The sequence below is a fragment of the Oreochromis aureus genome, linkage group 5, assembly GCF_013358895.1.
Source record: "Oreochromis aureus strain Israel breed Guangdong linkage group 5, ZZ_aureus, whole genome shotgun sequence".
NCBI classification, from domain to species: Eukaryota; Metazoa; Chordata; class Actinopteri; order Cichliformes; family Cichlidae; genus Oreochromis; species Oreochromis aureus.
In genome coordinates, this window is record NC_052946.1 from 38868994 (window position 1) to 38885678 (window position 16685).

Below are 16685 nucleotides of genomic sequence, written 5' to 3' on the forward strand. Positions count from 1 at the left end.
TGCTGTAATTGTTTATATGCTTTATATATTCTGAGGTAAGTTGATCTATAGTGTTACATCATATTCTATAAGGATGTTATGTGTTTGTAGACTTTCTGCCCAGTTTGACCCATTTAGCAGAAGTCAGCCTGTTTAAGGCTCTGATATCTATTCTGTATGACTTAAAGCAGTTATGACATGGTCTGGTTTTTTCTCACCCAATAAAGGAATATTTAATATATCAGTCTACTCTTCATTTTATCAGAAACAGTTATCACAGTTTGTACATTTTCTTTTTATAAATATATGTAAGCAATGAGCCAAATTTAGCAATGCCAACATACTGAAGGAACAACATTTGTCTCTTATATATGATACACCTATATATGCACTGTCAAAGATACTTCTCTTTGAGTGAAGATTTAAGGTGATAAGACATATAGATAACTGCAACTAGAATCTGTACTGAAGCTCAGTATTTGACACAGTTCATGTTCACTGCTGTAATAGCTAATAATGATTAATATAATAACTATAATATTGGCCATATTATATTTACATTACCAAAGTGATATGACTTTAGTCTCATGAACAACATTAGCTAATTGTTATTTACTAACTAATCTTAAATGACTGTTCAGTACAGAAATGAAGCCCAAAAATCATGTTTTACTGTCCTGTGGTCTCAGCCTCAGATACTTATCAAATCACACAAAGCTCTTGTAGAAACAAACAAACAAATGAACAAAATATGTTCTCCTTCATTTCTGTCAAACAAAGTTGTATGACACGTTTCCAGCGGTTAGTATCATGGTTGCTAGGCAACCTGGGAAGCCTTGACGGAGACTAGACCGTCCCATACAGACAAACTTGCCGTTTATTTTGCAAATCGAGCTCAACACTGCCCCTAGCGTCCTGGAGCACTTCCGTTGTGATTTGGAGTTTGCATGTGTTTTGGAGTTTGCAAGTGTTTTGGAGTTTGCAAGTGTTTTGGAGTTTGTATGTGTTTTGGAGTTTGCAAGTGTTTTGGAGTTTGTATGTGTTTTGGAGTTTGCAAGTGTTTTGGAGTTTGCAAGTGTTTTGGAGTTTGCATGTGTTTTGGAGTTTGCAAGTGTTTTGGAGTTTGCAAGTGTTTTGGATTTTGCAAGTGTTTTGGAGTTTGCAAGTGTTTTGGAGTTTGCAAGTGTTTTGGATTTTGCAAGTGTTTTGGAGTTTGCAAGTGTTTTGGAGTTTGTATGTGTTTTGGAGTTTGCAAGTGTTTTGGAGTTTGCAAGTGTTTTGGATTTTGCAAGTGTTTTGGATTTTGCAAGTGTTTTGGAGTTTGTATGTGTTTTGGAGTTTGCAAGTGTTTTGGAGTTTGTATGTGTTTTGGAGTTTGCAAGTGTTTTGGAGTTTGCATGTGTTTTGGAGTTTGCAAGTGTTTTGGAGTTTGTATGTGTTTTGGAGCCTGCATGTGTTTTGGGTTTGCAAGTGTTTTGGATTTTGCAAGTGCTTTGGAGTTTGCAAGTGTTTTGGAGTTTGCAAGTGTTTTGGAGTTTGTATGTGTTTTGAGTTTGCATGTGTTTTGGAGTTTGCAAGTGTTTTGGATTTTGCAAGTGTTTTGGGTTTGCAAGTGTTTTGGATTTTGCAAGTGTTTTGGAGTTTGTATGTGTTTTGAGGTTTGCAAGTGTTTTGGAGTTTGCAAGTGTTTTGGATTTTGCAAGTGTTTTGGAGTTTGCAAGTGTTTTGGAGTTTGCAAGTGTTTTGGAGTTTGCAAGTGTTTTGGAGTTTGCATGTGTTTTGGAGTTTGCAAGTGTTTTGGAGTTTGCAAGTGTTTTGGAGTTTGCATGTGTTTTGGATTTTGCAAGTGTTTTGGAGTTTGTATGTGTTTTGGAGTTTGTACGTACCGCAGCACAGGGACACAGCAGCGTGAGCAACTTTACCTGATATAACCTCTTTATTTCTGAAAGATGAACTATATTCTATATTTTCTTAAGCATCATCTTTGGTGACTGCACCCCCACGCACCCCTGCAACATCATCATCATCAAATTTGCAGACGACACCACTCTGATGGTCAAAGGAGTTTGCAAAGAAAAGCGTCTGGACTTCTTTAAGTTGCTTGAAGACGTTTCACCTCTCATCCGAGAAGCTTCTTCAGTTCTAAGGTCAAATGGCCGAGAGTCCCAGATTTAAACCCAGTGGGAGTATCCCCAAGGAGGGACAAAGGACCCCTGGTGATCCTCTAATCACATGCGCCAAGGTGTGAAAGCGGGTGTGGGACCCTAATCAGCCAGGGTTTCGGGTGAGCCCATTGTGAAACCTGGCCCCACCTTGTCATGTGAATTCCTGAGGTCAGATGGCCCAGGATGTGAGTGGGCATTAAGGCGTCTGGGAGGGAACTCAAAACTGGATTATAGATGGCAGACAGTTGGTGTCGTAAACCACCGCCTCTGTTCAAAGATGGTCGCTCACAGTGGACATAGATGGCCTCTTTCACTCCTCTTTCAAACCATCTGTCCTCTCTGTCCAATATGTGAACATTGGCATCCTCGAAAGAGTGACCTTTATCCTTAAGATGCAGGTGGACTGCTGAGTCTTGTCCTGTGGAGGTGGCTCTTCTATGTTGTGCCATGCGCTTGTGAAGTGGCTGTTTGGTCTCTCCAATGTAGAGGTCCGGGCATTCCTCGCTGCACTGTACCGCATACACCACGTTGTTCAGTCTGTGTTTTGGAGTTTTGTCTTTCGGGTGAACCAGTTTGTGTCTGAGTGTGTTGTTGGGTCTGAAGTACACTGGGATGTCGTGTTTGGAGAAAACTCTCCTGAGTTTCTCTGATACACCGGCTACATAGGGGATGACAATGTTGTTGCGTCTGTCTTTCTTATCCTCCTTGCTGGTGTCTGGTCTTCTTTTCTGTGCCTCTTTGCTGACTTTATGAATGCCCAGTTAGGATAACCGCATGTTTTCAGTGCTTCCTTTACATGTGTGTGTTCCTTCTTTTTCCCTTCAGGCTTAGAGGAACAAGTTCTGCCCGGTGGTGTAGGGTCCTAATTACTCCAAGTTTGTGTTCCAGAGGGTGATGGGAGTCAAAGAGGAGGTACTGGTCCGTGTGTGTGGGCTTCGGTAAACTTCAATGTTGAGGTTGCCGTTCTCTTCAATGTGCACAGCGCAGTCCAGGAAAGGCAAACAGTTATCCTTTGTGTCTTCCCTGGTGAACTTGATGTTTTTTTATCCACGGCGTTAATGTGCGCAGTGAAGGATTCCACTTCTTGTGTCTTGATTTTGACCCAGGTGTCGTCTACATATCTGTACCAGTGGCTGGGTACTCTCCCTTTAAAAGAGCCAAGAGCCTTTCTTTCCACTTCCTCCATGTAAAGGTTGGCTACAATAGGTGACACAGGGGAGCCCATGGCACAGCCATGTTTTTGTCTGTAGAAGCCTTCGTTGTATTTGAAGTATGTTGTGGTAAGGCAGAGAGGTCTAACAGTGTGCAAATCTGATCAGGTGTGAAGTTGGTCCTGTCTTCCAAGGAGCTGTCTTCTTGTAGTCGTTTTCTGACAGTCTCCACTGCTTCCGTGGTGGGTATGCAAGTGAAGAGAGAGACTACATCAAAGGACACCATGGTTTCATCTGGATCCAGGGTAAGTTTCTGGACCTTGTCGGTGAAGTCGGTGGAGTTCTTGATGTGGTGTGGGTGTTCCCACGAGAGGTGCAAGGATGGTAGCAAGGTGTTTTGCAATGTTGTAAGTGGCTGAGTTTATGCTACTGACTATGGGTCTGAGTGGGACCCCTTCCTTGTGGATCTTAGGAAGTCCATAAATGCAGGGTATGGCATCCCCTGGATAAAGGCGGTGGTATTTGAGGCGGTCAATGATTTTGTCCTTTTCAAGGTCTTGAAGGCAAGCTATAACTTTCTTTTTGTAGCTGCTTGTGGGGTCTCGTTTTAAAGCTTCGTAGGTGTTGTTGTCACTGAGGAGAGTAGTGATCTTTGTGTGGTAATCTGTTGTGTTTAGGACCACAGTGCACCTTCCCTTATCCGCTGGTAATATAGTGATGTTGTGGTCTTTGCTCAGGAAGCGACGGCCTTCTTTTCTTGTAGGGTGAGGTTAGACGGAGGGACTTTAGCACTGGAGAGGGTGGCTGAGACTTTCATCCTGATTTGCTCTGCTTCTGTCTGTGACAATTTATTAATCCGTATGGCGGTTTCTGTGGCTGTGATGAGGTCCACTATGGGCAACTGTTGCGGAGAAATGGCGAAATTGAGTCCTTTGGCTAAAACCCTCTTTTCAGGTTCAGTGAGATTCCGGTCTGAAAAGTTCTTTACCCATTTCTCCCGACTGTCTTCAGGTGTGTTTTCTTCTCTGAGTTGTGTGGTTTCAGACTGAGGAGTGTGGGTTTTGAAAGCAAGGTGTGAAATTTCCTGCGTTGTCTTTCTTTTCCTTGAGAGTGTTGGGCCCGCTGAGCCTTGTCCACAAACTTGTGAACCTCTTCTAAGATTGGAGAGGGTAGAAGGGTTTCCAATTCCTGCAGAGTCTGGCTGATCTTGATCTGGAGCGCATCTATAGTGAAATGGACCTGTCTTATCCTTTCACTTAGAAGGTGATTCTGTGCTCTCTGTAGAATCAAGTCTGCTCTGTGTCCCCTGACAGTGGATCCAAGGCGCAAGCTATTAGGAACAACTCTGCTTTGTCTGCATCTTAGGTTGAAACGAAGGTGGTTCCTATAATCCGCCAGTTTCCTTGATTCCCTTTCATACTCCCCGTACCAGTTGAAGGGTGTTCCTCCCAAAATGTACGGCAATATGTCTGTGAAGGTTCTCAGTCATCCAGGTCATCGTAGTCAAAGGAGTTTGCAAAGAAAAGCGTCTGGACTTCTTTAAGTTGCTTGAAGACGTTTCACCTCTCATCCGAGAAGCTTCTTCAGTTCTAAGGTCAAATGGCCGAGAGTCCCAGATTTAAACCCAGTGGGAGTATCCCCAAGGAGGGACAAAGGACCCCTGGTGATCCTCTAATCACATGCGCCAAGGTGTGAAAGCGGGTGTGGGACCTAATCAGCCAGGGTTTCGGGTGAGCCCATTGTGAAACCTGGCCCCACCTTGTCATGTGAATTCCTGAGGTCAGATGGCCCAGGATGTGAGTGGGCATTAAGGCGTCTGGGAGGGAACTCAAAACTGGATTATAGATGGCAGACAGTTGGTGTAAGTAAACCACCGCCTCTGTTCAAAGATGGTCGCTCACAGTGGACATAGATGGCCTCTTTCACTCCTCTTTCAAACCATCTGTCCTCTCTGTCCAATATGTGAACATTGGCATCCTCGAAAGAGTGACCTTTATCCTTAAGATGCAGGTGGACTGCTGAGTCTTGTCCTGTGGAGGTGGCTCTTCTATGTTGTGCCATGCGCTTGTGAAGTGGCTGTTTGGTCTCTCCAATGTAGAGGTCCGTCTAACCTCACCCTACAAGAAAAGAAGGCCGTCGCTTCCCTGAGCAAAGACCACAACATCACTATATTACCAGCGGATAAGGGAAGGTGCACTGTGGTCCTAAACACAACAGATTACCACACAAAGATCACTACTCTCCTCAGTGACAACAACACCTACGAAGCTTTAAAACGAGACCCCACAAGCAGCTACAAAAAGAAAGTTATAGCTTGCCTTCAAGACCTTGAAAAGGACAAAATCATTGACCGCCTCAAATACCACCGCCTTTATCCAGGGGATGCCATACCCTGCATTTATGGACTTCCTAAGATCCACAAGGAAGGGGTCCCACTCAGACCCATAGTCAGTAGCATAAACTCAGCCACTTACAACATTGCAAAACACCTTGCTACCATCCTTGCACCTCTCGTGGGGAACACCCCACACCACATCAAGAACTCCACCGACTTCACCGACAAGGTCCAGAAACTTACCCTGGATCCAGATGAAACCATGGTGTCCTTTGATGTAGTCTCTCTTCACTTGCATACCCACCACGGAGGCAGTGGAGACTGTCAGAAAACGACTACAAGAAGACAGCTCCTTGGAAGACAGGACCAACTTCACACCTGATCAGATTTGCACACTGTTAGACCTCTGCCTTACCACAACATACTTCAAATACAACGAAGGCTTCTACAGACAAAAACATGGCTGTGCCATGGGCTCCCCTGTGTCACCTATTGTAGCCAACCTTTACATGGAGGAAGTGGAAAGAAAGGCTCTTGGCTCTTTTAAAGGGAGAGTACCCAGCCACTGGTACAGATATGTAGATGACACCTGGGTCAAAATCAAGACACAAGAAGTGGAATCCTTCACTGCGCATTATTAACGCCTGTGGATAAAAACATCAAGTTCACCAGGGAAGACACAAAGGATAACTGTTTGCCTTTCCTGGACTGCGCTGTGCACATTGAAGAGAACGGCAACCTCAACATTGAAGTTTACCGGAAGCCCACACACACGGACCAGTACCTCCTCTTTGACTCCCATCACCCTCTGGAACACAAACTTGGAGTAATTAGGACCCTACACCACCGGGCAGAACTTGTTCCCTCTAAGCCTGAAGGGAAAAAGAAGGAACACACACATGTAAAGGAAGCACTGAAAACATGCGGTTATCCTAACTGGGCATTCATAAAGTCAGCAAAGAGGCACAGAAAAGAAGACCAGACACCAGCAAGGGAGGATAAGAAAGACAGACGCAACAACATTGTCATCCCCTATGTAGCGGTGTATCAGAGAAACTCAGGAGAGTTTTCTCCAAACACGACATCCCAGTGTACTTCAGACCCAACAACACACTCAGACACAAACTGGTTCACCCGAAAGACAAAACTCCAAAACACAGACTGAACAACGTGGTGTATGCGGTACAGTGCAGCGAGGAATGCCCGGACCTCTACATTGAGAGACCAAACAGCCACTTCACAAGCGCATGGCACAACATAGAAGAGCCACCTCCACAGGACAAGACTCAGCAGTCCACCCTGCATCTTAAGGATAAAGGTCACTCTTTCGAGGATGCCAATGTTCACATATTGGACAGAGAGGACAGATGGTTTGAAAGAGGAGTGAAAGAGGCCATCTATGTCCACTGTGAGCGACCATCTTTGAACAGAGGCGGTGGTTTACGACACCAACTGTCTGCCATCTATAATCCAGTTTTGAGTTCTCTCCCAGACGCCTTAATGCCCACTCACATCCTGGGCCATCTGACCTCAGGAATTCACATGACAAGGTGGGGCCAGGTTTCACAATGGGCTCACCCGAAACCCTGGCTGATTAGGTCCCACACCCGCTTTCACACCTTGGCGCATGTGATTAGAGGATCACCAGGGGTCCTTTGTCCCTCCTTGGGGGATACTCCCACTGGGTTTAAATCTGGGACTCTCGGCCATTTGACCTTAGAACTGAAGAAGCTTCTCGGATGAGAGGTGAAACGTCTTCAAGCAACTTAAAGAAGTCCAGACGCTTTTCTTTGCAAACTCCTTTGACTACGATGACCTGGATGACTGAGAACCTTCACAGACACACCACTCTGATGCAGCTCATCACCAACGATGATGACACCGCCTACAGGGATGAGGTCCAGCGACTGTCAGAATGGTGTAACTACAATAACCTCACCCTAAACACCAAGAAAACAAAGGAAGTGGTCATGGACTTCCAAAAAACAAGAACTGATCCCCCTCCCCTCTCCATAAATGGTGACTATGTGGAGAGGGTGTCCTCCTTTAAGTTCCTCGGCACCCACATATCTGAGGACCTATCTTGGTCCACAAACACATCAGCCCTAGTGAAGAAAGCCCAGCAGCACCTCCATTTCTTGAGGGTTCTGAGGCTGCAGACTGACCTCCTAGTGTCCTTCTACCGTGCCACTATCGAGAGCGTGCTGGTGCACGCCATCCCTGTGTGGTGTGCTGGTTGCACAACAGCTGACAAGAAGAGACTACAGAGGGTCATCAGATCTGCAGAGAAGGTGATCGGCTGTCCACTCTCCTCCCTGGACTTGCCAGCTCAAGATGTCTCTCCAGAGCCAGAGCAATTATAAAGGACCACCTCCATCCTAACCACCACCTCTTCAACATCCTGCCCTCTGGAAAAAGGTTCAGATCCATCAGGTGCAAAACAAACAGACTAAAGAACAGCTTCTTCCCGTGGGCTGTCAGAACTCTTAATGCAAACTGTGTGTGTGAACAGACGTCTCCAACACATCCACTCTGACGCTGCTATTGATCAACTATGTGCAATATCTCAGTCTTTCCATGTTCTGTGCAATATTTAGGTCTCAGTGGAATCACCATCCCCACCCTAAATGACCATAACCCCTCCACCCTTATTTATTTATTTATTTATTTATTATATTATATAACTGCCCTTGAATACAGCCCCACAATGTTTCTGTTTCAATGTTTCTATGCATACACCATGTATGTAGTTCACTCACATATATGTACACATATATTGCTTTTTCTTCCCTCGTTGTATATTGTTTTCTCTTCTTTACTTTTGCACCTTTGTGGTCCAGCTACCCAATTTCGCTGTGCAAGAAACTGCACAATGACAATAAAAAGCTCTAAGTCTAAGTGTAAGTATTGAAGTTCTGTTTGTTCAGTTCACATGAAACAGCAAGTCTGAAGTATTTACGGTGGGCTTCCTGTTCATGTTCTAACCACAGCCACATCAACAAAGACCACCATCACATAACTGCAGCCACAATCTGAACGTCGTGTTTGCCATCGTAAGGAAGGATTTCTCCTTCAAATCCTTCCTTAGCCTCACGATGTTTGAAAAGTCATTATGAAAAGACAAAGTGCTTATCGATTTTTTGATATGCAGCTGTAGTCATGAATTCTTTTTTCTTGCAAAGACACAAACATTTGTCCGTCTTTGCAGAAAACTAGCAGACCAAATCACATGAAATTTGGTGGAGCAGAGGCTCATGGGAAAACAAAGAACCCATGTGGTTCACCTTCTACAAAACTGCAAAACCAGCCACTGGCCTCAGCTGGGAATGACTTCTTTCTTCTAGCTTCTAGGATGAGTGCCCTTTCAAACCCCACAATGACACTCAGATTTGAATGCAGCGGTGTTTCGAGTGTGTATGTGTGTGTGTGTGTGCATGTGTGTGTGTGTTACCAGTGAGCTGGTCTTGATGATCGAGAATATAGAGCTGAGTATTCCAGAGCAGATGAGAAGCTCTTTCTGTTGCCTCAAGTGCAGGTGGATGTGATGGAGGACCACAGGAAGTAGGATCCTCCGAGACTCTGAGGGAACACAAAACAGACACACACACACACACACACACACACACACACACGTTACATTCTGCTGGTTAGGGTGTCTGTCTATCTTAAGGTGAGGGAAACCCAACAACATCGCTGCTGTGCACTGGAACAGCAGGTCAGCGATGCTGTTCAGAGGGAGTCGGCCTCCTGCTGCTCTGGTCTTCAGTCTGGTTTATGTCCTGAAACAAATCCATCTGAAAACTGTGCAGCTCTTCAAGCTTTTGTAGCTACAAGTTAAAGTTTACTGTCAAGTTAGTGCCATGAAACAGATTTCACACTGATAGCACAAATATCACTTCCCACATCTTCCTGATACATCGTTATTATTACTCTATACTATTAATGTTACATTACTTTAATTACAAGAATCACTTTTTTTCTTTTGCTTGATTTAGTGTCAGCTTAAAATGAGAATTATTTAATGTCACTTTTATCAGATTAAACATTTTGTGGTCTTTGGAACAATATTTTCTGTTCAGTGATGTCACTGACTGACATGAAAGCAGGTCAGCGTCTGCAGTCACGCACAGTGAGTAAGACGGTGGTTTCAGGTACACCTGGCGTATATCGATTCTAGAAACATTTAAAGTCAGTGGGGGGAAAAAAAAACAGGGAGGCAATGACGGGTTAACTACACACAAACACACACACAACACCAGAGACAACGCCGACATATCAAAGTCATTTATTATCTGCATTTGAGTGGCTTCATGGCCGATTACACAGCAGAAATGTTGTTTAGCAACGTTAGCAGACGTTATGAGCACAGTGCAGTGTGCAGGCTTCACCAGAAAGAATTTTGATGTGTCAGTTTGAGACTACTCAGTATCAGCTGGTGGTACTGAAACTGTCAGGCATTAATTTTGTACTTGGAAGTCATTCTCAACTTTACATTAACACATTCCTCGCTGAGTCATATAGACACACTCTTTGCATTTGCGTGGGTTCACGATTTAGAGTGAAACTCAAAATTGAAAATGTCAGGTTGTAACTGTTTATTCAATTTGGGGACGTAACCTCTTTAAATTAGCGTTCCCTGTTCAGAGATGGTAAATGTGTAGCACATCACACAGAGCTGTGGTGACAGTAAGGAATCTCTACTATGTAAATGAGCCTTATTGAAAACAAGGAAAGGTAACATTACCTTACACTGAGACAAATACACGTGTCTGAACCATACAGCACTTTCACAACATGTTGGTTATGTAGATGGGTGATTTTAATTTGGCCACAAGTGGATGTGAGAGTTTGTTGTCACTCTGTGTTAGCCCTGTGACCCTCTGAGGGTGGACTCTTTCCCTGTGACTGCTGGGACCCCAAAAAGAGAATAAACTGATGGATGGACCTGATGATGTATTTGGGTTTCTTGAACGTAACAGCTGTTTGGCTGCATGTTTGACTCGCTTTAGTTTGTTTTTAAAGTCATTCAAACCTTTATTTTGATTTTAATAGTCCTGTGGCAAAAATCACAGCCCGTTACATTAACGGATGAACGAATCCAAACATTTACCTGGGAAAGAGAAGAGCCGGCTGTCCACGGTCCGAGCTATGGACTGCAGCTTGACCACATCCATGGACTGTCCTATGTGCACCGTGGACGGCATGCTGCCCAGGGTGCCGCGCACAAACTCGGCCACCTCTTGGACCGTAAACATCTGCAGCAGCTCATCAAAGATGGCTGGGAACGAGTTCAAAAGTGCAGCCTGAGAAGAAAGGTGGGACAAAAGAGGCGTTAATGACAAGAGGGGAGAGGTTTATTTAGGGAGGAGGGCAGCAGGGGGTGTTAGTCAAATAAAAAGAAAAGGTTTGAGTGAAAGAGAGAGAAGGAGTAGGTTATAAGATACAATCATGGTTTCAGTGACTGGAGTGGAGTGTCCACAGGAGAGAGGTGCCAACCCACACGAGGAGTCATAAATCCTTTCCATCCACACAGGGCAGCAGGTAGACATCCTCACCGACACAGCTGTTTGGATTCAGCTATTACAGCTTTAACAAAACAGCTCGTACAAAGACACACAGAAGTTATTCCACAGCAGAAAACAAACCAGAGCTGAAAGTGAAAGATTTGAAAAAGGAAGACAAAGCACACACACTAGCAAGTCAGGGGTACCAATCATTAATAACATGGTTTAAACAGACAGTGAACGGGACACAAAGACGGATTTTAGCAGCAGACGTGGAGTTTTGGACAAACAGGTTCATTCTGGTGTGAACTGGACTCAAAGTGGCACAAAACTGAAAGCTGCTGAACTCTGGATGAAAACATTTTCGGCCAATCTGAACTTCTTCTCGACTCTTTGCTGTTTAAACTCGCTGCGTAGTTTGTATCTGAGGTTTCCTCAGGTCAACCCTAACCCTTCTATAAATCAGATGTATTTTTATTTTTCCTTACTAACTATATTTCACCTCTTCTAAAAATAAAGATAATCTAAGCCTATGAGGTCCTGGGTAAATACTTCAGTTTTAGTTCCACTTTTTAAGAGTTCTTCTGGTGAAAATTGTGGATTTTGGAAAATGTTTAGAGGCCTCATTGAAAAATAGGAAGAAGTACATGAGATTAATTTATTTAAACGAGTTTATTCTTATTGCGTGAATCAAGTGGCTGAAAAAGTCCAAAACCTGCAGTACCTGTTTTGGCCACATGAGCCTGGATATAAAAGACAGCAGACACACGTTTACAGCCGGGTGCAAGAAACATTTTTGTCTCTACAGCGAGTGAAGTGAAGAGTTATCAGGATGGATGTCATTAACAAACATGCTCTCAGTCAGAGGACATGTGGGTTTGCAGAAAACACAGCATGTGTGACCAGCGAGTGCAAGAGGACATCGTGTACTTGTGTGCTATGGCAGCCGGGACGTGTGTGTGGAGGACCACAGGTGTGCATGTGTGTGTGGTTAGAGCTCTCTGAGGTGAAATGGGACTCTGGGCTTCACGGGGTTACAGGGGTGCTGTGGGTTTCATCCAAACGTCTACTTACTGACAGCGGAGTCGGCCGCAGAGCGTTGGCGCTCACGGCCTGAGTGCAGTTGGCCTGTCCGCTGCCAGGAACCTGTCCTGGGACAGTGGATTGCAGTTGGCCCGGGGCAGGAGCTAGTGCTAAGGGAGCGGGAAGCCCGGCGCCGGGACCTGGGGCTTGATTTGGGCCCGGACAAGGCTGGGGGCCCTGTGGTATTTGGGTGTGGAGGAGACCCAGGAGGAATAATAGGGACCCAATTGAAGGAGCAAAGATTTAGGGGAAATTGAAAGAGAAGATGAGGAAAGGAAGTGAGGAAAGATGCGAGGTACAAGTGGAAAAAGGAACAGAAGTGAAATAAAAGTCAGATTAAGGCAACTACAAGAAGATGGGAAGCAGCTAAACTACAGCACATTTTACTGTTAGCTGTCTACTGTAAACTATGACGACACAACAGTTTAACATCAAAATCACATCAAAAAAAGATTTCTCTGCTTCCTAAGCAAGGAAGAAAAAATGTTTTTGTTCCAGCAGGTTTCCTCACCTGAGTGAAGATGAGCGTCTCGGAGTTGCGGCTGTCCAGGCTGAGGACGAAGCGGATCGACTGAAAGAGTTCTTGGATGCTGGTGCGAAACTGCTCCTCCTCCATGCCACACGTGGCCCGAGAGTACAGGATCCGAGACTGGATGATGAACTTGAACAGATACTCCAAAGCCTGAGAGGACGTAGAAACAAAGAAACGAGAAACATGAAATATTCACTCTTTTTTTTTTTGTTCTAGAAGAAACACAAACCTCAAATGTTTTAGGAGTACAGTGTTCCCTCACTTATCGCGGGTGTTACGTTCCAAAAATAACCTGCGAAAGGTGAAATCTGCGAAGTAGCAAACTTTTTATTTTTTACAATTATTATTGATGTTTTAAGGCTGTAAAACCTGTAAAACCTACACTTTTCTCAGACAGGCATGAACATTTTCACACGTTTCTCTCTTGTTTAAAAACTCTCAAAGTTCAAACCTTCGTAGAAAAATAAGTCCAGTATTATAGAATGAAACCAAAGATCAAACCCTGTTTTCAGAGAATTCAACATTAATGAATCGATGGTACAGACGTCGAGGAACCAAGAAGAATGAGTTGAGTGAAGTTTGACTTGTCTGACTGTTTGGTTTCGTTTAATGCGCCTTATAATCCTCTGACGTCGACACTGTTGTGTTTGTTGTCTTCTGCTAGCGAAGATTTATGTAAATTTGACAAGCTGGACGCATTCTGTGCTGTACAGGAGACACGGCACGAGATTGATTGATAACGGTCTACAGCCAATCAGGACGCAGAACACAATGCGCTGTAAAAAAAACAAAACAAACAAAAAAAACCAAAGCCATGCAAAATTGTACCAAAAAAATCTGCAAAACAGCAAGGCCGCGAAAAGTGAACCGCGATGTAGCGAGGGAGCACTGTACACTTTTTTTAAAGGATGGGTAATTTCAGTTAGTCTTGCTCTTATAAAATATTCCCACTTTAAGCTTTAGTTTCTCTTATTTTGTCTTAAATTAGAGGGAGAGTTTTCACAGGGATGGATTTGAGGAAGTTCAGAACAGAGACTAAAACACAAACTTTGACTCACAATCATGTAGCTTATCCAGGTTTTAATTAACATGAACGCCAACGATGCTTTTAGTGACAAATATGACCAAACTGACAACGACTTAAAAAGACTTCCTGTAATTTTATTTAACGACATCATTTTCAGTTGGTTTGTTTTTCTAGTTTCCTTTTTTTATTGCTTCACAACCAGTTTTACTTTTTAGTTTAGTTCAGTGTAATCTTCTGTTTATACTTCCACAGTGTTTCATTAGCTTCTGTGCATTTAGACATAGTTTCATGAAACTGTCTGTAAACTCATCACTCTGTCACATTGTTGTGGGGGAATTTCAGTCCGCTCATTTAGCTCGTGCGCTTGTTCACATGGGTTTGCAAGACTCATTAATGCACAGCTCCCACCTCTGTGTGAGCTGTTTGTGCTGACATCCTGTGTTTGGTTTTACCCAAACATGGTGGTGTTCAATAAGAACACTTTAGTTCAGACATCTTTGTGGTTTGTTCAGATGCAAATCAGAGAAAATGTTTTCTCCTGGCAAACCTTCTGACTGTGCTGTCATCAACTTTAAACTTTAACATGCTAATCGAGGCTTTCAGAGTCGGAGACAGAGCTTTTTGGTGTTTTGCAAACCCTCTGAGGATTGCATGGTTTGAACATAATGATCAGTCAATCATGCACATTTGCAGCAGGCAGTAAGGTTGCACATGAGTTTTTTACAGGACTGCGTGTCCACATTAACTAATGACTGTGTGTCAAAAGGATGTCTGAGTTACAAACTGTAAAATCCCCACTGAGACTCTGGTTTTGTGAAACGTGTGGTTATCAGGATGTGAGATCAAATTCTGAAGCCTCTTCTTGAATATTCTTGTTACTATTTTAATGACTGCTTACTCAAAATTTTTGCTGGTTTTAAGTCTAGTTATTATTTTTTTACAAAAGCTACCAGCTACAGATAATAAAAAGTGTTCTTTTCATCTGGAGTTTATGCCTTTATCAAATCTGCAGGAGACAAGATCCATTTTGTATCTGGACAGAGATCCCAGGATGCACCAGGACAGAAACATCTGCAGCATCTGGGCTGCTCCTTGGTTTCAACAATGGTTAAGAAAGTTAGTGGAAGAATAAAGCAGACAGAAACAGGCTAAAACTCCTTGGACACAGTTTATAAAAGATAAATCTGGAGACTGCAGCATGTGTCAAAGCTGTTCTCAATAATTCACATCGTCCACTTTTTACATGACAGTGTGACCCATTTGGGATGGATGCTTGAGTCGGATAAATATTTTAGAGTGCTGAGCAGCATTTGTCTGTGAAATGTGGTACGTTCTGCACATCTGCGTGGGACGGTGCATCTATTCCCAGCTCTGCTACATCACTGATGTAGTTCTGAGCACGTGCAGTCATATTTTACCTGAGCAAGAACGTCCAGTGGGAGGAATTAAAAAGTTCAGGTGTTGTCTTTTGTTTTGTTTAAAAAGGGCTTTATGGTAAAGACTGTTATATAAAACTAAAAATGCTAACAGCCCTTCATGTGTTTGATTATTCCGAGTTCAGCGTTCAGGTCAGTGCTCCACCCAGGTGGCACTGAGCTCTTACCCTCATGGCTTCCTGTATGTGGTCCTGCCTCACCACCTCAGCAGAGCGATCCATGTACCACTTCAGACAGCGGATCAGCTCTCTGAAACACATTTTAAAAAGCCACACAGGGTTGATTCTCTGCACTGGAAGGAGCGCAAAAGTAGCATTACTTTAATAAAGGAGCTGTTCAGCCCAGGATAAATGCTTAGATTTTCCTTTTGTTGTGATAGTCGCAGCCCTCTGCAGGACCAAACATGTACGAAAATACATCACAAAGACCTGAAAAACTAAAATTTGTGTAGTTATAATAACTATATGTCTTTTTTTATTTTCTGCCAGTCGGCCCGAGATCGAGATCTTTGTTTCACCCACTATGAAACATTTAGTCAGTGCAAAACTAATTTTCAGACTCTTACTCAAAGCAATACTTCTCATGTAATATATCTGGATGAGGTCAAAGTTAAATGAGCATGAAAAGCATGCAATGCCAGTTTTCCATATTGTATTTATCTCTGATGCCCTTGAGCCACCGCGGTGAAATAAATCCAGGAGAAGTCAAACTGCAATAAAGGCAAACGACGTGTACACAAATATACAATCACACTTTAATCAATCAGGCTGTCAGTTAGTTAGAGAACAACACTCACTTGTAAGCTAACGCTCCAGCAAAGTGCTTCTGGATGTAAGTGTCCATCACCGGCCTGAAGTGGTAATATTTACTGTCCCTGAGCAGGTTTATGATGAACACCTGTGAGACAGACAGAGACTGTGATCAGTGAGTGTGATGCTTGAGTGACGCGTAAATGCACAGAAAATGAATCATGATTTACATTCGTCACTGACACAGTTTGCTGCTGTGCTTGGGATCACTGTCCTGCTGGAAGTGTCTGATTGGATTCAGCTTTTTATATGTTGTTGTTCAGCTTGTATTTACAGATGTGCTGGCACCAGGTTATTTTTTAAATAAGTGCTTTCTTTATGATCATGTGATCATGACCCCACAGTATTTTTTTTCCTGTTACAGCGTAGTCTTCCTTTCATCACCCACCCACATTTTCCAAATTCAACTGTAACTCTTTATTGTTGTTCACAGTCAAACTGAAATTAGAGTAGTAAAATGACAGAATAAAAACTCTTTTGGCTTTTACAGTTTCTGCAAATTATTGAGAGCAATACAGCTACATCTGAAAGTACAACTGAAAAACCATTTGAGTGTATCGGACTCCTGTTTCCAGTAAGAGGTCGACATAAGTGAGACTGAAACTGACAGTTAGCCACATCTGTATTAGATCCTTTCTGCTCCAAGTCTGTTTGTTATTTTTGT

General features: G+C 43.4%; 1 protein-coding gene across 1 annotated transcript in view; it reads right to left on the minus strand.

Annotated features, from left to right (window-relative positions):
* Positions 1-16685, minus strand: part of LOC120440349 (dedicator of cytokinesis protein 3) — a gene marked incomplete at its 3' end in the record, with an annotated part of 54325 nt that overhangs the window by 17104 nt on the left and 20536 nt on the right. Inside the window, exons 9-13 of the mRNA XM_039612680.1 lie at positions 16009-16109; positions 15380-15461; positions 12729-12899; positions 10741-10933; positions 9082-9209 (exon numbers count right to left, since the gene is read on the minus strand). Coding sequence (XP_039468614.1) covers positions 9082-9209; positions 10741-10933; positions 12729-12899; positions 15380-15461; positions 16009-16109 — 675 coding nt within the window. The remainder of the gene's footprint in view (positions 1-9081; positions 9210-10740; positions 10934-12728; positions 12900-15379; positions 15462-16008; positions 16110-16685) is intronic.